Source organism: Sinohyriopsis cumingii, chromosome 11, assembly GCF_028554795.1.
Source record: "Sinohyriopsis cumingii isolate HCF-2022 chromosome 11, ASM2855479v2, whole genome shotgun sequence".
Lineage (NCBI taxonomy): Eukaryota > Metazoa > Mollusca > Bivalvia > Unionida > Unionidae > Sinohyriopsis > Sinohyriopsis cumingii.
This window is the reverse complement of record NC_142971.1, coordinates 19,843,174-19,863,767: the sequence shown is the minus strand read 5'-3', so window position 1 is coordinate 19,863,767 and position 20,594 is coordinate 19,843,174. Positions and strand designations below refer to the sequence as shown.

The window sequence follows — 20,594 nt, the reverse complement described above, 5'->3', positions numbered from 1 at the left end:
TCGTCGATAATCCGTCCATGTTTCTACTTAGAAGCTCATCAAACGTCGTGAGATATTTTACCAATCAATAAGCAATGCAATGATTAGACGTGTTATTTACGAAAACCAATCTGAAACAAGAGCAACAGCATCATCGGACCAGCCGCACTGCAGACTACAGCCACTTATAGAATAAACTCTCTGATTGGTCAGTTTGAATTATCGGATGTCAGGATTTGGCGAGTGTACGCTCATTCAGTCGTGTAGGCCCACGAAAATTCTATCTATATAAGAAGGGAGCAAAAAAGGTAATCAGTCTCTAGGATTTGTCTGCAGTGTGTTAACAGCGGCGAAAAAGGAACACAGTGGAAAAAAGGTATGATTGCATACTATTTAATTGATTTTTATATTAACAAGTAGATAAGCATAAGTGTATGGAAAACATATTAAACATTAAAATTATGAAATGTAGAAAAGTAGAACTATGGTTCTTTGGGCAAAGTATTTAAAACTTTCATACAGCATTTTGCGACACATGCATTTCACTTCTTAAGTTTTTATAAGTGAATGTTTTGCCTTTGCGCATGGCATAACTGTTCCCTGACATGTGCTTAAAATGTTTAAATTTAGAATTTAATACGGTTGTTCAAACAACTCTTTGGAATGTTTGCGATCGTAAAACCATTCCAAACACGTGTAACTATTCCAATTTTGTTATATCCAGCAAAAGTCTTCTATAAAATCACTGCTTTCTAAGAATGCTAAAGTTTGTAAGTAATGTAAAGACTATGGAACTGTTATAAAAATACACACATGACACCAGTGTTAATAAAAAATAGCACAAAATTAAAATGAAACTGAATTCAAATTACAGATACACGATGAGCCAATTTCATAATCTTGTCAGATTTCTGCAAATTACACAGACAACCGACTGTTTTTCACTAATGTAAAATATCTGTAAATGATTCCCTACGTAAACTCAAAATGTTATGAGGACACTCTGAGAAGCTGCTGAGATTTATTTGTTTATCATATGCAATCAAATCATATTCAAACTAAATGAAAACGTCCAAACAACTATCAAAACGTTTAAACGACTGTCCTGTCCTTTATGCATTACCGGAATGGACAAAAGAGTATCACAGGTACTAATAATTGCCCCTTTTATAGATGTATAGCAATATCTAGTGTATCAGTAAAGTCGTCGATCGAGGAGACGAAAATTTGAAATATTTCTTTTATAAACGCTAATAAATCTTTGCTAAATAAAACAATTTATATTTCATGTTTTAAAGAACCAGTTTGTCAAATGCAGTTCGTTTTCACTTACTATTAACTTCAAAGTTTTAATAGTCATAAAAGAACACACGACAAATTAGATTTTTAGTTTGTTTCATGAGAAATTTACACCATAGATGAAATAAAATGTCTTGTGATACGTTCTAGAAAAAGGAATAGGGTCAAAACATTTTAGTTCTCTGAGGCACGATAATCAATATTTGAATTTTGTTATACAGCTATGATGGGACGACGCAGCATAGAAAGGATATAGAGTTTACCCTTTTTTTCCATCTATCTTTCAATCTCGTGTTTGTAGACCACCACCCCAGTCATTTAGACATATATGAGTCAAGAAGTTCTTTTTGTCTTTTGTCTTTAGTACTTGTTTAGTGGCTTTACGTTGTTTCTTCCACTGACGAAGAGCCTGTTGAGCTCGATATGTCATGAAACTCTTTTGTATTGCGCCGTTACTAATTTGTGCATATACATACATACATACATACATACATATATATATATATATATATATATATATATATATATATATATATATATATATATATATATATATATATATATATATATATATATATACGCACGTTCTTACGTATGTACAGTGTATAAGAAAGATAGATTACCAGAAGGTACGATGTTTAAAATATTAAATACATTTTCTAAAATGTCGATGTAATATAGCAATTTTTCTAGAACAAGTTTTCAAAATTTTTTGAAGATGCTAGAAAAAATACGGAAAATAAGCAGAGCTGTTGGTCTGTTGATCTTGAAAACAGGTAACAATACATGCATCAGTTCCTTTAAGAATATAATGATAACAGAAATAGGAACATTTTTGGTTTAATCGCCTAGCCTGCAATTATTATTAAATAAAACGAATGAATAAAACGATCACCAGGCTTCAAAACTTCCCGTATGTGCATCATGATTAATTCAAAGCTGCAATTTGTAAATTTTACCTTCGTGTGTTGCTGAATTCACTTTTGCAAAAGGATGAAACACAGAAACATTTAGGATCTAAGGAAGAAAAATAACGATGCGGGTTTTTGTCTTTCTGTTAATATGAAATACAGGTGTGCCTGAGATGATTACTCTACTATACACAGTTGACCTTCGTTGTAAGGTGTTTATTTATCACAACACTGTCCATATAACAAATATTTACCCAAAATACAACACACAGAATGCTTCAAAAAACAACTTCGTTATTGAGAATAGTTATCATGGATCCAAAAGCGTTCATCATTGGAAAACGACCTTTCCCACGGTTGTAGTATCTAAGATAAAAACATTTAGTCCATCGTCATTTTCATTGCTTTTATACTGGGCTATGACATATTTTAAATTTATATTGTTTTCTATATGTAATAATTTATATTATGATGCTTAAACCAGGTGTGAAAATCTCTTAAGCGTGTAAATATCGGTATTTGTGTTTGATATCGCACTCTCAGCTAATATCACGGGTTCAGGGCAAAATATATGTTACCTCGTGACTTATTTTAGAAGCAACCATTATAGAATAAAGTTATTTTTCCCTATCAGTGTACCCATGTAGGAACATTAGGACCACTATGCATGGTGACTGTGGGCTTCTCCACAAACATTTTAATGGTTCCAGGAAATTTTATGTTGAGATGCTTGTATCGGTAGCACCCACGCTTATTCGTTGATGACGTTGGTCTTGTCAACCATATTGGTTAAACCGGTTGCTGTTGTTGTGGGTTTAACACCATTTTTTCAGCATATGATATGCCATAAATGGCGGCCAGCATAACTAGCGTAGGAATAACAAGGGCAAAGAACAAGAAAATCTTCTTGAAAGCTTTTTCACATACCCATATAGACCGAGCCCAAGACTGGAACCCACGCGGACAGAGGTGAGATGGCACTGATCGGTTAAGGCGAGCGCTTTGGATCACTCAGCCATCCTGGGGAAAAAACCGGTATACATTTGATTATATGTACACACAAAACATTCATTCAGAATGAAAATGTGTATATTTCTTCCAATGTATTAAATTGGTTTAGGAATGTTAATATTTTAGGAATGATTCCATTTTAGAAATGGACAAAATATGACCACAAGGTATCTCATTTTCGGTCACTAATTTCTAACTTTGTGAAAAATATGTTTGGTATACGAATCATTGATATAGACAATCGTCTATAAAAATGTAAAACTTGAAATAAAAGCTGAAGTTTGATATAATTGAATATATTTATCCAAATTATGATCAAAAAGTGTCTAGTTTTACATTACTGTTTTCTTATTCGGTACAGTCTTAGGTCCTATATAACTGAATATAGTGTTCAGTCAGTGAAACACATAGTCTGTATTTCTTATGTAAAATAAAACAATTACACCCTGCATGATGTTGAACGAACATTGGATTCCATTTAATTAATAATATTTTTTTTCATAAATAATTGGGTATGATTTTAGAGTCCATTATTAATTTATATGTTTATGAAAATCAAAGAGATTAGAGACATGCACCTCTCAGAATTTGCCTCTAAGGAATCTACTTTTAGTAACGATATACTTGAACTTCATTCTACTGGGGGCGACTCAGGAGGAAAGAACAAGTAGTAATCAGTTAAAATTGTGTTTCAACATATACTGTTTTACTGTCCAGTTTATGAAAGTAAACGGTCAAAGTTTAAGCAATTATATACGTCTTCACTGGGATTATTCTTTCTTGCATTCATTTCTCTCTCTCTCTCTCTCTCAATGAAATATTACCTACAATATTATCTTTCATGAAACGTTATTTTCATTGAACATATTTCAAAACATTAAAGAAATAGGCCATAAAGTTCATACACTGCTGAACCTGATCAAAATATCGATCACAAGTTTGCTTTATTATGGTGTTTCTTGCCAGAAAAACGTACAAATAAACTGAATTTTAAAAAGTAAGAAGTGCAGAGTTGAAGAGACCAGTGATCACCATGGATATTTTGTATACATAGTTACATAGTAAGTACGTTTTGTAAACATTCTTGAAACTGCTGGCATATGTATGGTCGTACCATAACACATTACTTTAGACTAAAATTTATATACTTGATTTTCCAATGCAAAATTTTACTTTTCTATCACAAGATATCTTAGTTGACAGAATGCGATAATTTTTCTTCTTGGTCGCTCAGATAAAAGAAATGACAAGACAAAAAACAACACGGATTAGCAACAGCAGGTGGATGATATTTCTTGTCATCTTTATTATTTAGATAGCAACAATGTATTTCATTCCGATTTCATTCTTATTTGAAATCTTATGAAATTTGAAAATTTCTTTCATTGAATTTACATATAATATTTCGCATTTTGACGTATATAGTGTCTGCTTTCGTCATTATTAATACATGTCACTTGGCAAGCAATTATTACTGAGTAATAAAATGTCTACTTTTAAAAATTTAACAGCGCTTTCCGAACAAACCATAACTGATAATTAACCCGTTTTGTTTTCATCTCACATTTTACATAGCCGTAAATGAAACAGTTTGCTTCTATCTTTATCGGTCAGAAATGCCAATACTTACTCTTTTTCATAATATATTACAAACAATAATTTTGCACTCTTTTTCAATTACATGTAAATTAAAACATTTGTTTAGTGTGGATGTTACTATGATTACATGCTGTTTGATTTACGTTCTAGCCATTCTTCTTTATTATTATTATTCTGTCAATTGCACCCGTGAGTTTATTCTTCTTGCAACCACGTTTCATCAAAAACATCAGGGATGGAAAATATATTATATCAAATTGAATGAAATTTAACAGTAATTAAAATTGGCGTTGATTTTGTGTGAAGGGCGCTAATACGTACGACAAATACAATGAACGATAACGCATTGATCTGTATGGTATATTGTTTGCATTGCACTGCAAGAGGTGTTTGCTATGTAATCACATTTTAATCTCGCAGGAGTGTCCCCCCTTATGAGACTAAAGTACTTAAGTGGAAAGTGGGGTCATACCGAGCACCGGAAGGAAAGCTTATGAATTGACGGATTTACGTGCTTTCTTGCCATCTGTCGCATAGTTTCACTGCGGTCAGTAAGCCACGAACGAAATCCCTGAAAAGTGCAACATAACGAATGAATAGTGAATTTCTACGTAATGAGAGGTTGCGAGAATTTTCTTGAAGCTAATGCAACTTAACGATTGCCTCCAGAAGACATGATTGAAAAAATCAGTACTACTAATTAATGTACCATTTATTGTACTTTTACAAGGAAACAATAGCACTATTAAATATAAAAATTGCAACTATTGTGTTGATACAGAGATGAATTTCAATTAATCAATAAAAAAGAGAATTGAAAAAATACTATCCAGTTGACAATGTACTGAATGTTATTTAGTTAGAAATGAGAGTATAACGCAAGCTTGTTAAAAGAAGAAATTGGTTTGTGTTCGTATCTTGCAAATGTAACATTAAGCTGTCATTAGTATTATGTTTATTGAATCATTAGATTAGATTAAGACGTTAGTTCAAATGTAATTAAAACTACGACACTTGCCAAATGTAAGCAGTCATAAAGACTTGTAGAAGTTTTCTTTGCCTTTTAAAATTTATATATTTGGCCGTTCCAGTCGAGCTTTCTTACTTTAATGATATCAGTTTTGAAAAGGATAATTATTTTATATAAGTAAATTTTGAGACCTATATCCATTTCATTAATTCGCTTTCAAGCATAAAGGTACACCATCCATCATTGTGTCAAATGACCGCCTAATTTGCTGATCTGTTATTTTCATGCCCACAGGGTGTTTATAGTTTCTATATACAAACTACAATTATTGTTCCAAATCAGTATCAAGCCGGCAATATTTTATAAATATTTAAAAATGATTGACTTCATGTTATGATTAAAACAAGCACATCAGCAACAACAACAAGGAATAATACAAAACAAAACAAAAACAAAAACTAATAAAACAATGATATTTTAGTCATTACTGAGAACATAGCATTCTACCTGTCTGCAGGAAATATCCGGTACCCAGGATTCAAGTAAATGATGCCTAGAATTTGCCGCCGGTTAATATTTTATTTTCCAAAGTCATAAAATACGTTATACTAGGAGTATAATAAGTAGATGATAAAGTTATTGCAGATATAATTTTTAATCCCTTCATCCGACAGCTTAATGTTACATTTAACTGGAAGACCACGATTTATGTAGAGATAAATCCACTGAGCTGCATGATTGCTTCACGTAGCGCATTAGAACCAGACACAAATAATGAGATCATGGGAAAATTGCTCGTTGTTACACTCAACCTTGGAGTATGCGTACAGAGCCCCAGGGAACAACAGATACACTGCGTAAGCATGATCACGATGATCATTTGATGAGTGATATCTTGGATAATAATATGATATGGTATTATCGTCCATATTTAAAGAATATTTGTCTTACATTGAGAACAATATTATGCTAACGCGAAATTCGCTAATTCAAAGCAAGCATTTTAAAAATATGGAAGATTAGGGAAAGTGGTAAATAAACATCACGGGATATATTCATCCAGCGCTATTATTTTAAACACAAAAAACTCACACCAACGCACCCGCCCCCCCCCCCCAACCCCAAGCCTCCCCCAATACAAACCCCCCAAAATTACAAACCGCCCAAGACACAAAAGAAAATAAAAGAAAAAAAGTAAAATGCGAATACGCGAATGTAAGAATTACTAGGGATCGTATTACAATGAACGTAATACAGTATGGAGAACAACGGTTCACTATATTTAATATTCTAAATGTAAATATATAGCAAGTCAATAGAGTAGTTAATTGGTGTTCTTTCCACTTTTTTAATTTATAGTAGTGTTATTAAGTAGTTATATTTCTGTTGGGTGCTATAATTGATGGAAGTTTAATTACATGATCATATACGACCAATATCAACATCATCAACACTACCACCACCACTAATGGTACTACTACTGTGGAGGTTGCTCTTAACATGGCTGGGACTTATTTAGGTCAATAAGTGTTCTTTGGGGAAGAAAACCAGATGTGTGGCATTCTTGTCCGAATCACGTTAAGTACGGCTTATCAATGGCAGCCTGACCTATCTCAAAACCACAACAACGGATTTTGTGTAAATGGAGATTAGCCTAATCTTACGATTATCCCTATTGACTCTCTGTGTGAGGTCATTTACAGACCGTGCGTAATTTATGTGTCATGTACTTACATGTAAATGTTGGTATACTTTTGATGAAACGTAATGAAATCTTTAAAATATGCATATAAGTGTATGAGGAATTGTTTAGAAGGATACAGTTTGAAAGAAAAGAAATTCAGCGTATTAAAGAGGGCAGTGGGGAGAGGCTGGAACATTGCACTTCGTCAAGGGCACCTGGACTGACCGGCTGTCGACTGGTCGTGGAAATCGCTTGTTATTATCCGATTATTACTCTCCATTTCCAAGATAGAACCCGACCCCAAAAAAGTTAAATGTGCTGATATATACAGAATATGTCATCGTTTGTTATGGCCGATGTTTTCAAAGACTTACCTAGCAGTTGGCAAAATATTTCATACTTGGTTGCCTAAACAGCCATCATCATTTCTAGACAGTTGTCATTCTAATTAAGCGGGCCTATGTCTCAGATTTGTCTGATTTAGCCAACTACCTAAGCCGTCTTCTGAATATTTAGATATTGCTAATCACGCCTAATGTTTGAAGCTGTTAACCTCCAATCCCGCGCCACAGCTCATCACATTACATATAAACCTTTCTTGTTACTATCAGTTACTATGGAACCAGTAATTAAAATATAAAGCCTATTATAGAATGTGGTCATTCGCGTCGTGGAAGTACGCAGCCTTTATTATTCGGTACAAGATATATACATTTTAAACAAATTAGAAACACCGTCGGGGTAGCTGGCTTACAAATAAGGCAATCTGGAAAAATATTAATTCTGGCTATGAATGATAGCTCTCTGGACGTTAAGATAAATGTTCTGGCTAACCAAGTATATAATATTTTGATGACTATAAATAAGTCAGTCGTTGAAAACTATCCCCTGCAAGAAGACCTAAAACTCTGTCTTGAAAATGGACTTAAACATTCAACTAAACTAAACAAAGATCTGCTAAGATGCTGGTGCAAAGAATCTCATCTTTATAAATAACTATAGAATCGAGTTTCTGAGCAACAAAGACAATAATTTCATTTTCTTCAGTTTGCTCGTGTAACTTTAGTGTTGCCGATAGTGTTTGTGTCATATACTTGTACATTCTGGTAAGATATTTGTTTTATAATAAATAAATGATTAATGTAAACATTAGAAATATGATTAGCGTAATTTGCATCACACGAATGTCATCGCTTGATGGTTTTATCAAAATGTTTAATCTAAGCACAGATAACCATGGGCCAATATAACCTTCTTACTCTCAAGAATTTCTTTTCTTTTCTTACAAACAGACAATAAAATGGTCAGCTTTTCGTCCTTGGTGATTCCACACCATTGTGACAAAATGTTAGAATAATTTTCAAATGTAGGAAAACTAAATAGATACAAATTAATACTCCATCCCTCTAAAATTAGCATGTACAAACTTACCATTCTCATTATTATGCTATCAGTCAGGTCCCAATTCTGTTTGACCTTACTGTTCTAATTTATTCCTCAAGAGAGATCGCGTTTATTAACGATCTTAAGCTTATCAAGAGGAGCAAACATGTACAAGTTCTACGTAACTTAAGCTACGAAATACAGTTACATTTTGCCGGCTAAATCCATTATCTTAAGAAGAGACTTAGATTTCTTCCCCCACCCCCTCCGCCCCAGTGCAGAAAGTATTCTAAAATTGTGTCTTTATCTAAGAAACACCATAAAGACCTTGACTGGTTTACTTCTTCTGTTTGAAGTCAAAACTTTATACAAAGAACATATGCGCCATATTGTTTTACAGATGTATATCTTTGTTACGGTTTGACACTCAGATGAAACTAAGAATGGTATTTACGTCATAATGTTTGGTTAGCTACTGATTATCACCGAGGATCAATCGCTGCGTTACTGATGAATAAGGCTTATTTAGTGTCATCGGAGAATAAAGACATGAAAATATTCGGGTTTTTTTTATATATTACTTTTCAGTGGTCTGTGATAGTATTTGATGAGTCGACTTGTACGCCGAGGTGGCGTAGTTTCACTAATATATATCCTTTGTCTTAGAATTGTGAGGACGTTCTATTTAATATTGAACTGTTCATATAACTATTATACATGTATAAAATATGTGGAATTTGTATTACATCGAATGCAATCTTATGAAGGATGTTTCTTTCTTTAGTTTGGGACATATTTTTAGATCTTCCGTTTTCTTTAAAAATTATTATTTTCAACATTCTGGTACGATTTAAGCGAAGCCATTTGAACAGATATAAAACATCAGAAGAACATCAATCATTTTCTAATATGAAATACATTTGGTTGCAGAGTAACAAATAAGCATTGAATAAGGATGCAACGAAGCTATTCTCCCAGAACAATTGGTTCCATTTGATACAATTTAGCAATTTCAACCATTTTGTTTGCAATCTAGCAACTTATCTTTGAGTAAACTGAGAACTAGTCCGTTGTCTAGCAAAAAGTCGTGAATTTAGATGAAATATTAAATAAATAAAATAAAAAAAAATAATTCGAAGCTATGTTTTTTCTTTCTTTTTCGTTTAATGCTGAAAACCTGTGTGAAGGCTTTACAATTACGAAGTACTGAGGGCAAAGAGTTAGGTCGCTGAGTATATTTCAGAACCGAAGTAGCAAGTATACCTTGGGAGAGTGGTATGGATTGCCCATCCACGTCTTCTGTGAAATTATGATAGCTTGTTATGTACAGGTCACAGTGTATATAAGTCTATTATAATATATAGATATCCGGTATCACTTACAGTTTCTGTTACTCTCTACGACAAACGGTGAACAATTTTAGGGAAAACTGTAATGAAATATTATGCAATCACTTTTCTTAATCAGCGTATTTAGCTCTCGTGACACACATACTTAAGTCTGAAAAGTTGAAAGTGCCAGTCGAATTGTAAGTGCACCCTCTTTTCGTGTTTGAATCCATAAGTAAATAAATGCAATCATTTTCAGTAAACCAAACATCATCAAAATCTTTTGTTTAAAGATGACACACTCTGAAGTCTGTCAGGTCCGACATCTATTGACGAATCCACCCAAAAATGTTTACTACATCAATTCGTGCCAGAAACGTCATAATGAAAATAACAATCGTTTTGTTTTCATGAAAAAATCATTAATTTGACTATACACAATTTGAAGCATTATATATAGAATCTAACTTTTTGTAACTTGTTTTTAATTATAAGTGTGGTAATAGGGTACAGAAAACCACCTAACACAGTGAGAATTACAAACAATAAAATGCAAGTTGAAGGTTTATGCCTTCAAAACCGTATAATAGAATGAATTAAAATCTACGTTTCTTGAGTTGATATATACAATTATATCACTTGCGAAGCGGAAACATTTTGTAATGTCACGAGTGGCTTCGCCACTTGCCACTCGCCACTCGTCACAATATAATTTTTCCGCTTCATCGTCAAATATTTCCTTCTATCTAATCGGAACGTGTAGATACCCTCTGTTTATTGTTCGAAGCATTTAGTACATAATCGGAAAACAAAGATGGGCTTCATAATACCTGGACATGATAATCATGTGAATGCTGTATTGCTTGTATTTAAGTAACCTTCCCAAAACTATGACGCCGACTTACACAAAAGTAGGGATCCCACAAATATATGGATACGGTGGCCAAACCATTGAGCTTCGGTCAGGCTGCGGGCAGCTTCAGTTTAAAGAAAGCTTTCTTTTGGATTACTCATATCAGTAAGTTCTAAGACGGGCACGTGCTGCAATCTAAAGCAGTTAGATGAAAGTAGTTGCTTACTTATTCTGACTATAAATATCATCAACGGTGCACTGTATCTAGTTATGCTTACATTATAATTCATAACCTTCTTTTGGATAAAGCTCGGTGAAATATTATTATTTCAGAAATGAGGATCTCAAGATACTTCTCGGCAGTGATTTTGATTATTATGCTGTCTATCACATCACTGACGTCGGCCAGATTTTTAACGGAGAATGGAGAACGGTAAGTTATTACATTTGTTGTCTGAAGAAAAGAAACATCGAAGAGCCATTGTCATTGTCATGAAAGACGTACTGATACATTACATAATGATGTTGTACTGATACATTACATGAAGACGTTGTACTGATCCATTACATAAAGACGTTGTACTGATACATTACATAAAGATGTTGTTCTGCTACATTACATGAAGACGTTGTACTGCTACATTACACGAAGACGTTGTACTGATACATTACATAAAGACGTTGTACTGATACATTACATAAGCACGTTGTACTGCTACATTACATAAAGACGTTGTACTGATACATTACATACAAATTTATTCAAAATGAATATGTTATATTTAATACACTGAGAGTGTAAATGCATATTTTGTTTACACTGCTAATATCATGTTAAGAAAGGTGATTTCTTTCAGAAACAAGAATTATTTTTCTTTACCTTTCTATTTTCATAAAATGATGTAGTAAGAAAAAATGAAACAAGTGTAGCCAAAAAGATCATGTTTATGCCAGGAACTAGAGTTTATAGTTAACTATAATCGTTGATATAACTGAACCGTAATGTAAAATATATATCATAATTAAATGTTTTCTCTTACTTTTCGAGAATGATATAGCATATGGCAGCCATTGATCATAGCTGATTTGGATCAGAAACATATTTTTTAGAAATTATAGTCGTAAATTTTATGAAATGTGAAATACCATTCTTATTTTAGCGGATGGAAAATTCACAGATCTTCTAGCATGGTTGTGTCTAAATTTGGCGATATTTGTCTTAAAATTTGAGAAAAATAACTATATAAATCGTTAACAATTTGTTGACAACATAATATAAACCCCTGTTCATGGGGTGGGGGGTGGGGGGAGAGAGAATAAGGAAAACTAATCCCAAACAAAAAAAATCTTCTAAGACCTGTTCATTAATCATCATGTACCAGAGGCAACATATGTAATTGTAGAAGAAAATGGACGTAAGATAATAGTTAAACAAACATTTCATGCTTATGTCATTGAAACATTATAATTATGTCAGAGGAAAGGTCTTCGCGAAGAAAAATGTTTTAGTGTGACAGGTATGGGGTCAGGGCCGTAGAGAGTGATCACGGGCCCTGGGGTAAGAAACACCCGGGCCTCTCCTAGTTCTTGTTCAGACAAAACTTTTCTTTTATAAAACTAAAAAGTGTTGTTCGGCAAGGGCCCCCTTACGGGCCCGGGCCACGGGAATATACCCCCGGTTGATCGCTCCCCCCCCCCAGTGTCGGCCTTGTATGTGGTTCGAAATTTTGCTATAGAAAATACAGCGGTATTCAATTTTGCTCTCCATTAATTCGCCAAATAAATGGAAAATACTAGGTACACTTAACGATAAATTATTGTCGTTTATGGTTGACTGAATGTCAATATATTTAAAACTGTTCGCAAGGAGAATATCCACTTTACCAGAGTGAAAATCCGTTTCCTTTCCCATTCATGAAAATGTTTAATATCACTTCCCATAAAACAATCAAATGGAGGTTATGTCGGTTTTGTTTGTGCATTTGAGTCTTACATAAAACTCTTCATTTTTTATATTGATCGATTGGGTCGGTACTGTTTCCATACATCCATTCTTTTGAAGAAAAAAGACACAGAGCAGGTATGAAGTTTTGAAATGCATGACGTGTGTCCCCTTTGGTCTACAAATTATACACAGCTAAGCATAACCAAAACTTAACAACCATCCTTTGATATATTCCATCAATTAAATAAACTTTTTAAAAATTTTGTACATATCTTTTTATGAAACTAAGCACTATGTAAACAAAGGCGTTCATATATACACAACACTATATAAATGTTTTATTTTGTCAGCTGAAAGAAGGTATATCGTAATGATACGTCGGTGTCACAAGACTCAGACATATTTCGAAACCATATCAAACGGTTTTTGTTTCAATTGTCTCTGATCAAAACAAGAACACAGTTTTCTATTTATTGCATACACCCTTTTTATGCTTTTTAATATTATTAACCTTAAAATATCAATTAAGTTCAAAATAAATTGGGATTTATAACAACTTAATTCTGTGTTTCAATTAGTACCTACGCACGAACTCCAGGTACAACACCTAAATAGTTCCAATCAGTGTGTGTGATACGCAAAATATGACTGAACACCACTACGGAACGTCAATATGTTCCATTTTTGCACACATAATTCTTGTGACGTTTTGTTCTCACTTAATACTTTATGTTAATCAAAGTGTGTAAGAGCTATGAATTCTGACAGTCTGTCAGTGTGTGTGTGTGTATATATATATATATATATATATATATATATATATATATATATATTAATCCCATCATTTGTGTGCATTTATGTTTCAGTGTTAAACGTCAGACAGCTGACGTAAGGATTGCTGAGTATAATGCTTTGCTGGCGCTAGGCCGTAGGCTCCATTGCAAACAGATAGCCTGTGGTTTAGTTAACGTCATCCAGAGGTAACGTCTTTGGACGTTTTCCACCATCATCCCACGGTTATGCTGCCACTTAATCAAACCATTTTATAGCCAGACTAAATGTGCACATATCGGCATGCTAATGTGCATACGGTACTCATATGATGCCCGTATATGATACCCCATATATTACTATCCAAACCATCGCATGACTATTTGTGACGATTTTTAGGTTACATTTACTGCTTCAGATACCAAGAAAAAGACACAAACATATATTACAACACTTATGAAACGTTACAGTAGCACGGCTGTCTTTTTCTAATTCATGCCCAATGTCGCTGTAGCAGAGAGAGAGAGAGAGAGAGAGAGAGATCTTGACCATCCTATTTATCTGTCATTTAAGAAGAAAATGGGAGAAAATTACATTTGTTCATCAAGCCATCCTTCCTAGGCGTTAGAAGAACATCACAACTATCGTTTATGTAAGAATACGTTATACTCAAATTTTCAGATCCGTTGCAGATAATGACTTAACATAAATCTACCGCAACGCATAAATGTTTTCGCCAATGAATTAAGCCACCAATGTCAGAAAATGCACATTGGTGGATATCGGATATTTTTGCGTGGCACATGACTTCATTTCCTAAAGCTTCCCTAGACAAGTTATACTCAGAAATACAGTGTGATGGTTTCTGTTCCATTCGATGGTTTCGTACTACATGGAATGAATTTGATATGTCCTCAAAGCTAGAACTAAATGCCATGCTCCATTATTATTCCTCGAAACAGAACAGTTTGACTCGTAATAAACAACTTTGAGCATCGCCTATTAACATTTCTTCACTAAAATGTATGCAAACATATTCAAGTCACAATTTCATTGTACCTTTTATGTATTGAATTACGGCCAATATGTGTATGTTTCCTTCGCATGTGTTTGCGTGTGATTATAAAAACATACAGCCACAAATTATGGCAATATAAATCAATGGACACGGAAATGAAGTAAATCGATGAAAGATATTATCCTAAGTCAATGATTTGAAGTGATAAATAATGGTTGTTCTAATTTGCGATGAGAGAGAGAGAGAGAGAGAGAGAGTAGGCAGGTTACAGTAATACAAATTTTCTTGCAGGTTTTCAATATAAAAAAAATGTTAGCTAAAGATGAATGGTCTCTCATTTATATTCGGATAAACTATAAATGATTTATGGCAGAAATGTGAAGCGACGAGTTTGAAGATTGGGCTGTCTGACGGAAAATTATTATGTAATAGAATGGCAGGTGTGGTCATAATTGATTCTTGAATGCGAGTCGGTATTATATTATCACGTAGCTTCATTATGAACCAAATGACGAATAAATTAACAGGGTAAACTATAGAAATTACCTCAGTCGATGAGTTTAGCAACAATGACCATCGAATCATCATCGCGGCACGTTTCGTTATGTAACTACGCATTTGTGTTTTCGTTTAGTTGTGTTGTCATGCGTGCATGTCTTATATGTATGCCCAATGCACTCAGTGTGTCTCGTGTTTGTATGTATATATAGAACAATCATCATATTTACACTGTTTCCACTTGCGTATGTATTACATTGTGTGAGTTTACCAATGTGCTCGTCACAAAGCACGTGCATTATATGTTCACAGTTTAAAGTTCTTTACCATCATATTACTTATTTAGGCATGTGATTAACTGACGTATCGCCAAGCTCCATCTGTCTACCAATGAGCTGTAAATAAAACTTAAATAATTACCACGGACCAATTTTAACTCATACAATACATGAAATATTAGTCAATTTCGGCTGAACTGTTCAGTATGGCATATGCAACAAAAACAAATTCAAATTATTGAAGTTTTTAATTTTTTTCTTAAATTCCGTGAAAATCAAATTCAATTTTGAGCCTAACGTTATGTTTAATTCCAAGGTAGACGTTTTAAGAAAATATCCTAAGAAAGAAGAGACACTGCTAACTGGCGAGACTTTTATCATGGGCTCTGGCGATGAGTCGGTAATACAATATACTTCACCGCATGTGTTTTAACCCATATGTATTACCCCACCTCCCTTCCCCAGACCTATAAAGCGGACCTCAGCAGATCAAAGGATGGCAGAATTGCAGGCAATGTATGCGCTGTCGAAAGGTGGAGCAATTGTGGGACATGGTAAAATAGACCCATGGAGAATGTACGTATTTTTCTTATGACACCAATCTGACACTTAGTTAAAAAGTTGGCATTATAGGCGAAAACATTACATGTGACAAGAACAGAATGCTTCTTTATTCATAGGTGGCAACAGTGATACGTCTACACTAAATTATTATTGGAATAATGACGATGGTGACGAGTACGACGACGATGATCATGATAATAACAATGATGATGATGATAATGATGACGATGATAATATTATTGTTTTGAATCAAGCATAAAATTAGGTTTGCAGCGTTTGTTGAAGAAATGTGAAATATGAATCAGTGTTTGATTCTCATTGATTAATTCCCCTTCAACCATCTCCTTCAACAGCATGAGTCATTTATTTCAGGGACTAATCAATACCCTGCTTGTTTTAAAACTTATTTATGTAGCTCCTGCATGACCTTGGTATACCGAATGATTGATGAAAAATCGCATGACAAACTATGACCATAGATGGTGGTCGTTTCATCGTTTTGCAGCTAATTGTTTGGAATTTATCATCCAAATGATGAAAACGAATTCTTTCAAAGTTTGCATAACATGATTTTGGCACACCTGTTCTTCGGTAGAAACGTTTGAAGGTTGATATGTCTTGTAGTTCGAATATACTCGCTTATAGGTATAATCCAACTGTGAACAACATATACACTGATCTGCCATCGCATTATATACTAGCAGATCAGGATCTATATTGTTTGTTGTATTGATTATTCCTAACAAACTGCACAGACCCAGATCTGCTGGTGCATTATGCGATATGAACCTATATTCTTTGCAGTTTGACTCGACTTATAAACGATTACAGACGGTATGAATAAAATTATTGTTTCTACTGATGACAGTTTACTGACTCACCTGTAAGGATACCGAATAAGTATTGACAGAAATTCCCTTTCAGGGAAATGGACTATACACATGAATGTAACTAATGATTGTACACAATCCGTTTTTTGATTTTTACTTGTTTTTAAGTGCTTTTTACCACTAAAGCGATTTCTTTTTGGTACAAAACAAAACAAAACTTAGGTCTATTAAAGTGTGAAGCGTTTGAAAACCAAACTTTGAAACTGCATGTATTCATTAACGTGAATGCATTTGATTTTGTTAATGCATATTGATGTAAATAAGAAGCGCAATCATACAATTTCATCCTTAACCCGTACTGTCTTCATTGTGTCAGATTCAATCACTGAAATGGTCAGTAATATCCGAATAGATTTGTTTTCTATTTTTTAATTCAAATTTAAATTAACATCTTGCTGGGAGTGACAAATATAATACATGCAAGGGTAGTCTTATGTATGAAACCTATGCAAGAAAAAAACACTTTATAGTTGTATACAACTACTGTTAGAGACTGAATCTGTTACCATACCCAATCAATGAAAAAGTGAGTCAATCACCTTTCCTGGATCTTTTAAAAGATATTGTTATCTATCCTTAATAGGGATTATCAATAAGAAAGGTTATTGCTAAAAGTATGTGACAGTACAAAAAGTTTTTCAAAATGTAGTATTATTAGTATTAACTAGCAGCCACAACAATCAACTTTTGTACTCACAAGAGTTTTTATTCATAGATAATTTTCCTATGCTCTCCCCCTCTCTTTTTCTGTCTCTCTCTCTCTTTCTGAGTCTCTCTGTGTCTCTCATCCTGACGTTAGTTTGCAATAATTGATTATCATTGTTACTGATAAGGATAAGGCAAATTCTTAATGATTTGACTGTGTATTTCGAGGCTAAATCTTTTTTAAAGAAGTTGTAACAAAGACACAGATCCGGTTCTTCTTTCTACTTTATCAGTGGCCGAAAAAAGCGATCTCTGCGCACACTTCTTGACGACCTTGATGAAGCACAGCGTCTACAGTACCTGAACATGCTTCTGGCTGAAAAGGACGACGAACCTCTGAAATAATTTCTTTCCAAACTGTAAAAAGCCTCGTACGTATTTCAGATTTTCTCAAAAAATCAGCTTGCAACTTCCCCATCGTTACATGAACACGTTTTGGTGACTAGATGCAGTTTGATAAGGCATAAACATTACTATAATACTTTCTGACAACTATCTTGCAAAGTTTTTCTTCTGAGTTACGATGATTCTTAAACCAAGGTTGATTGAAATCAATAACGCATAAAAAATCTCTAGTACATAATGTAGCCAGTATAAGATAGAGCTGCGAATATTCACGTTCACAATGACCAAAAAGCATGCAGTTTGTATTATTATATTTTAGTTAAGTATACGGATTTTTGGGGTAAACTGAATTCGTTAATATTTAGCTAATATACCGTTAAATGCAAAGTGAAGTTTTGTCGTTAAATTTTCAGAATTATCAAACTCATCTGTTGTCTTTTTTTCTTTTTACAGAGGAAGTTCGAATGACTGAGTATCCATTTCCTTAGTACAAGGCCACACAATCTCTTCCACCCTCTCAACTTACAGTTTATGGTTACCCAGTGAATGAAGAGGTCGACCAATTAAGTTATACCATTTAGTTTTGAACATTTGGATTGTGCTTTACATCAAAGTAATGGTATTTAAAAACATTTTGAATCACAGCATCGAAATCAGATGAAAATAAATTTCAGGTCTGAACAAAATAATTACAAACATATCCATGAGCTCTGACGTCAAATCACTGAAAGGAAAATAGCTTTTCTATTGATCGATGGATATTTCATTCTAAAAGAAAGAATGCGGATACAGGATGATGCCATGGCGAACGGTGTATATATAATAAAAATGATCTGGTCCCGTTTATGACTACCAAGATTGTACATATCTTTGTGATAAATTATTAAAGAGATCTATTTAATCTAGTATTGTCGTTCATTCCCTTTGTTATCCAATTGCTTTAATCTGAATAATACATCAACAAACTAATATTGGATATCGTTTACTATTGGTCGATCGTGTTGAGCATATTAATAAAGTAGACGTAATAAGTGGTTTCAATTAAGTGCGATATTTTTTGTAACTTTTTCTTCTTTTGTATATAAAAGATGTTTCAAACCGATATTAAGTCACGTGATTATGTTTGGTGCTTAACTTATTCTGTTCTTAGCAACAAGTCAACTTTATTTCCAACTCTTTGAATAGGCTGTGACGCAATAAGTTGTGAAGCGAACACTTTAAAACTGCGGTTAACTCCGATCAATAGCAAGGCTACCGCCTTGTGGATTGCGCCGTATGGTAGAAAGTTTACCTTTCGTTAGTTCACGGTTTTAACATTGTTTTTGGTCTAATCAAACGAACACACATGAAACTAATTTTGAGGAGAATTTTACTGATATAGTCTTATTACAAAATATTGTAGATGTTAATAATATAGATAGGACCAGAAACCATTTGTAGTTTCTTAGGGATACCGTCATCAATATCCAGATAGAACTTCAAGTAACACTAAAAAATATCCAGATAGAACTTCAAGTATCACTAAAAAAACTTAAAGACCTAATAATGTTTCCTACCTTAAATATTCTCAGCATGTTTTTTTAAATGTTTTTTAATTTCATGGTTTTTGTGTTTGTAATCATATCATTATATATGTATTTTATCTTATAGGTTTTGTCTAATGTTGTAAAGAGCTTAGAGCTTCTAAAGATTAGGGGCTATACAAAATCCTTATTATTATTATTATTATTAAAGTAACTACTGACAACATGTAAATCGTTACGATATCAGTTATATTAAAGTTAAGAACCATAAACCATTTATATTTTCTTAGGGACACCGTCCGAATCACCAATACATCAATATCCAGAAAGAACTTCAAGTAAAACTAAAGTAATTGCTGACAACATGTAAATCGTTGAGATATCAGTTGTATACAAGTTAAGGATGTACTTGTAACATTTAAATGGGTATGTCTACTTCCTCCTAAACAATTACGCAATGTAATCGTTGCGATATCAGTTATATACAAGTTAAGGATGTACTTGTAACATTTAAATGGGTATGTCTACTTCCTCCTAAACAATTACGCAGTGTAATTGTTTAGGAGGAAGTAGACATACCCATTTAAATGTTACAAGTACATCCTTAACTTGTATACAACTGATATCGCAACGATTTACATGTTGTCAGCAATTACTTTAGTTTTACTTGAAGTTCTTTCTGGATATTGATGTATTGGTGATTCGGACGGTGTCCCTAAGAAACTCATGAAGAAAAAAAATCCATTTACACAACAGTGAATGATGTAGTCTATATGCTTCAGAAATAAGCAAATAAACTCGAACATACAAATGCATTCTTAGATAACGGTACAGTTCAAAACTTGCATAGAACATTATTTTGGGTTCTATCTATCTATCTATCTATCTATCTACATATGTATGTATGTATGTATGTATGTATGTATGTATGTATCTACCATCTATCTTGTGGTCAAAATAAGTCTTTACGTTTCTTCTGTTGTATTTTTATAATCTTGCCTCTCACTTTTATCTCTATTTTCTTTCTGAACGTTTCTACG

General features: G+C 33.5%; 1 protein-coding gene across 2 annotated transcripts; it reads left to right on the top strand.

The window, feature by feature from the left end:
- The first annotated feature begins 207 nt into the window (after positions 1–207).
- On the top strand, positions 208–18,937 carry LOC149787705 (uncharacterized). Of its 2 annotated transcripts, none has more exons than XM_089973890.1 (5): positions 208–355; positions 11,351–11,450; positions 15,993–16,103; positions 17,920–18,057; positions 18,485–18,937. In XM_089973890.1, exons 2-4 carry the CDS (start codon positions 11,353–11,355, stop codon positions 18,029–18,031), a joined length of 321 nt encoding a protein of 106 aa, XP_089830016.1. In that variant the 5' UTR covers positions 208–355; positions 11,351–11,352; the 3' UTR covers positions 18,032–18,057; positions 18,485–18,937. The 2 variants fall into 2 exon arrangements, with proteins under 2 accessions (XP_089830016.1, XP_089830015.1); XM_089973889.1 differs by lacking the exon at positions 15,993–16,103 and adding an exon at positions 13,829–13,942 and having other exon boundaries at positions 209–355.
- Positions 18,938–20,594: the final 1,657 nt, after the last annotated feature.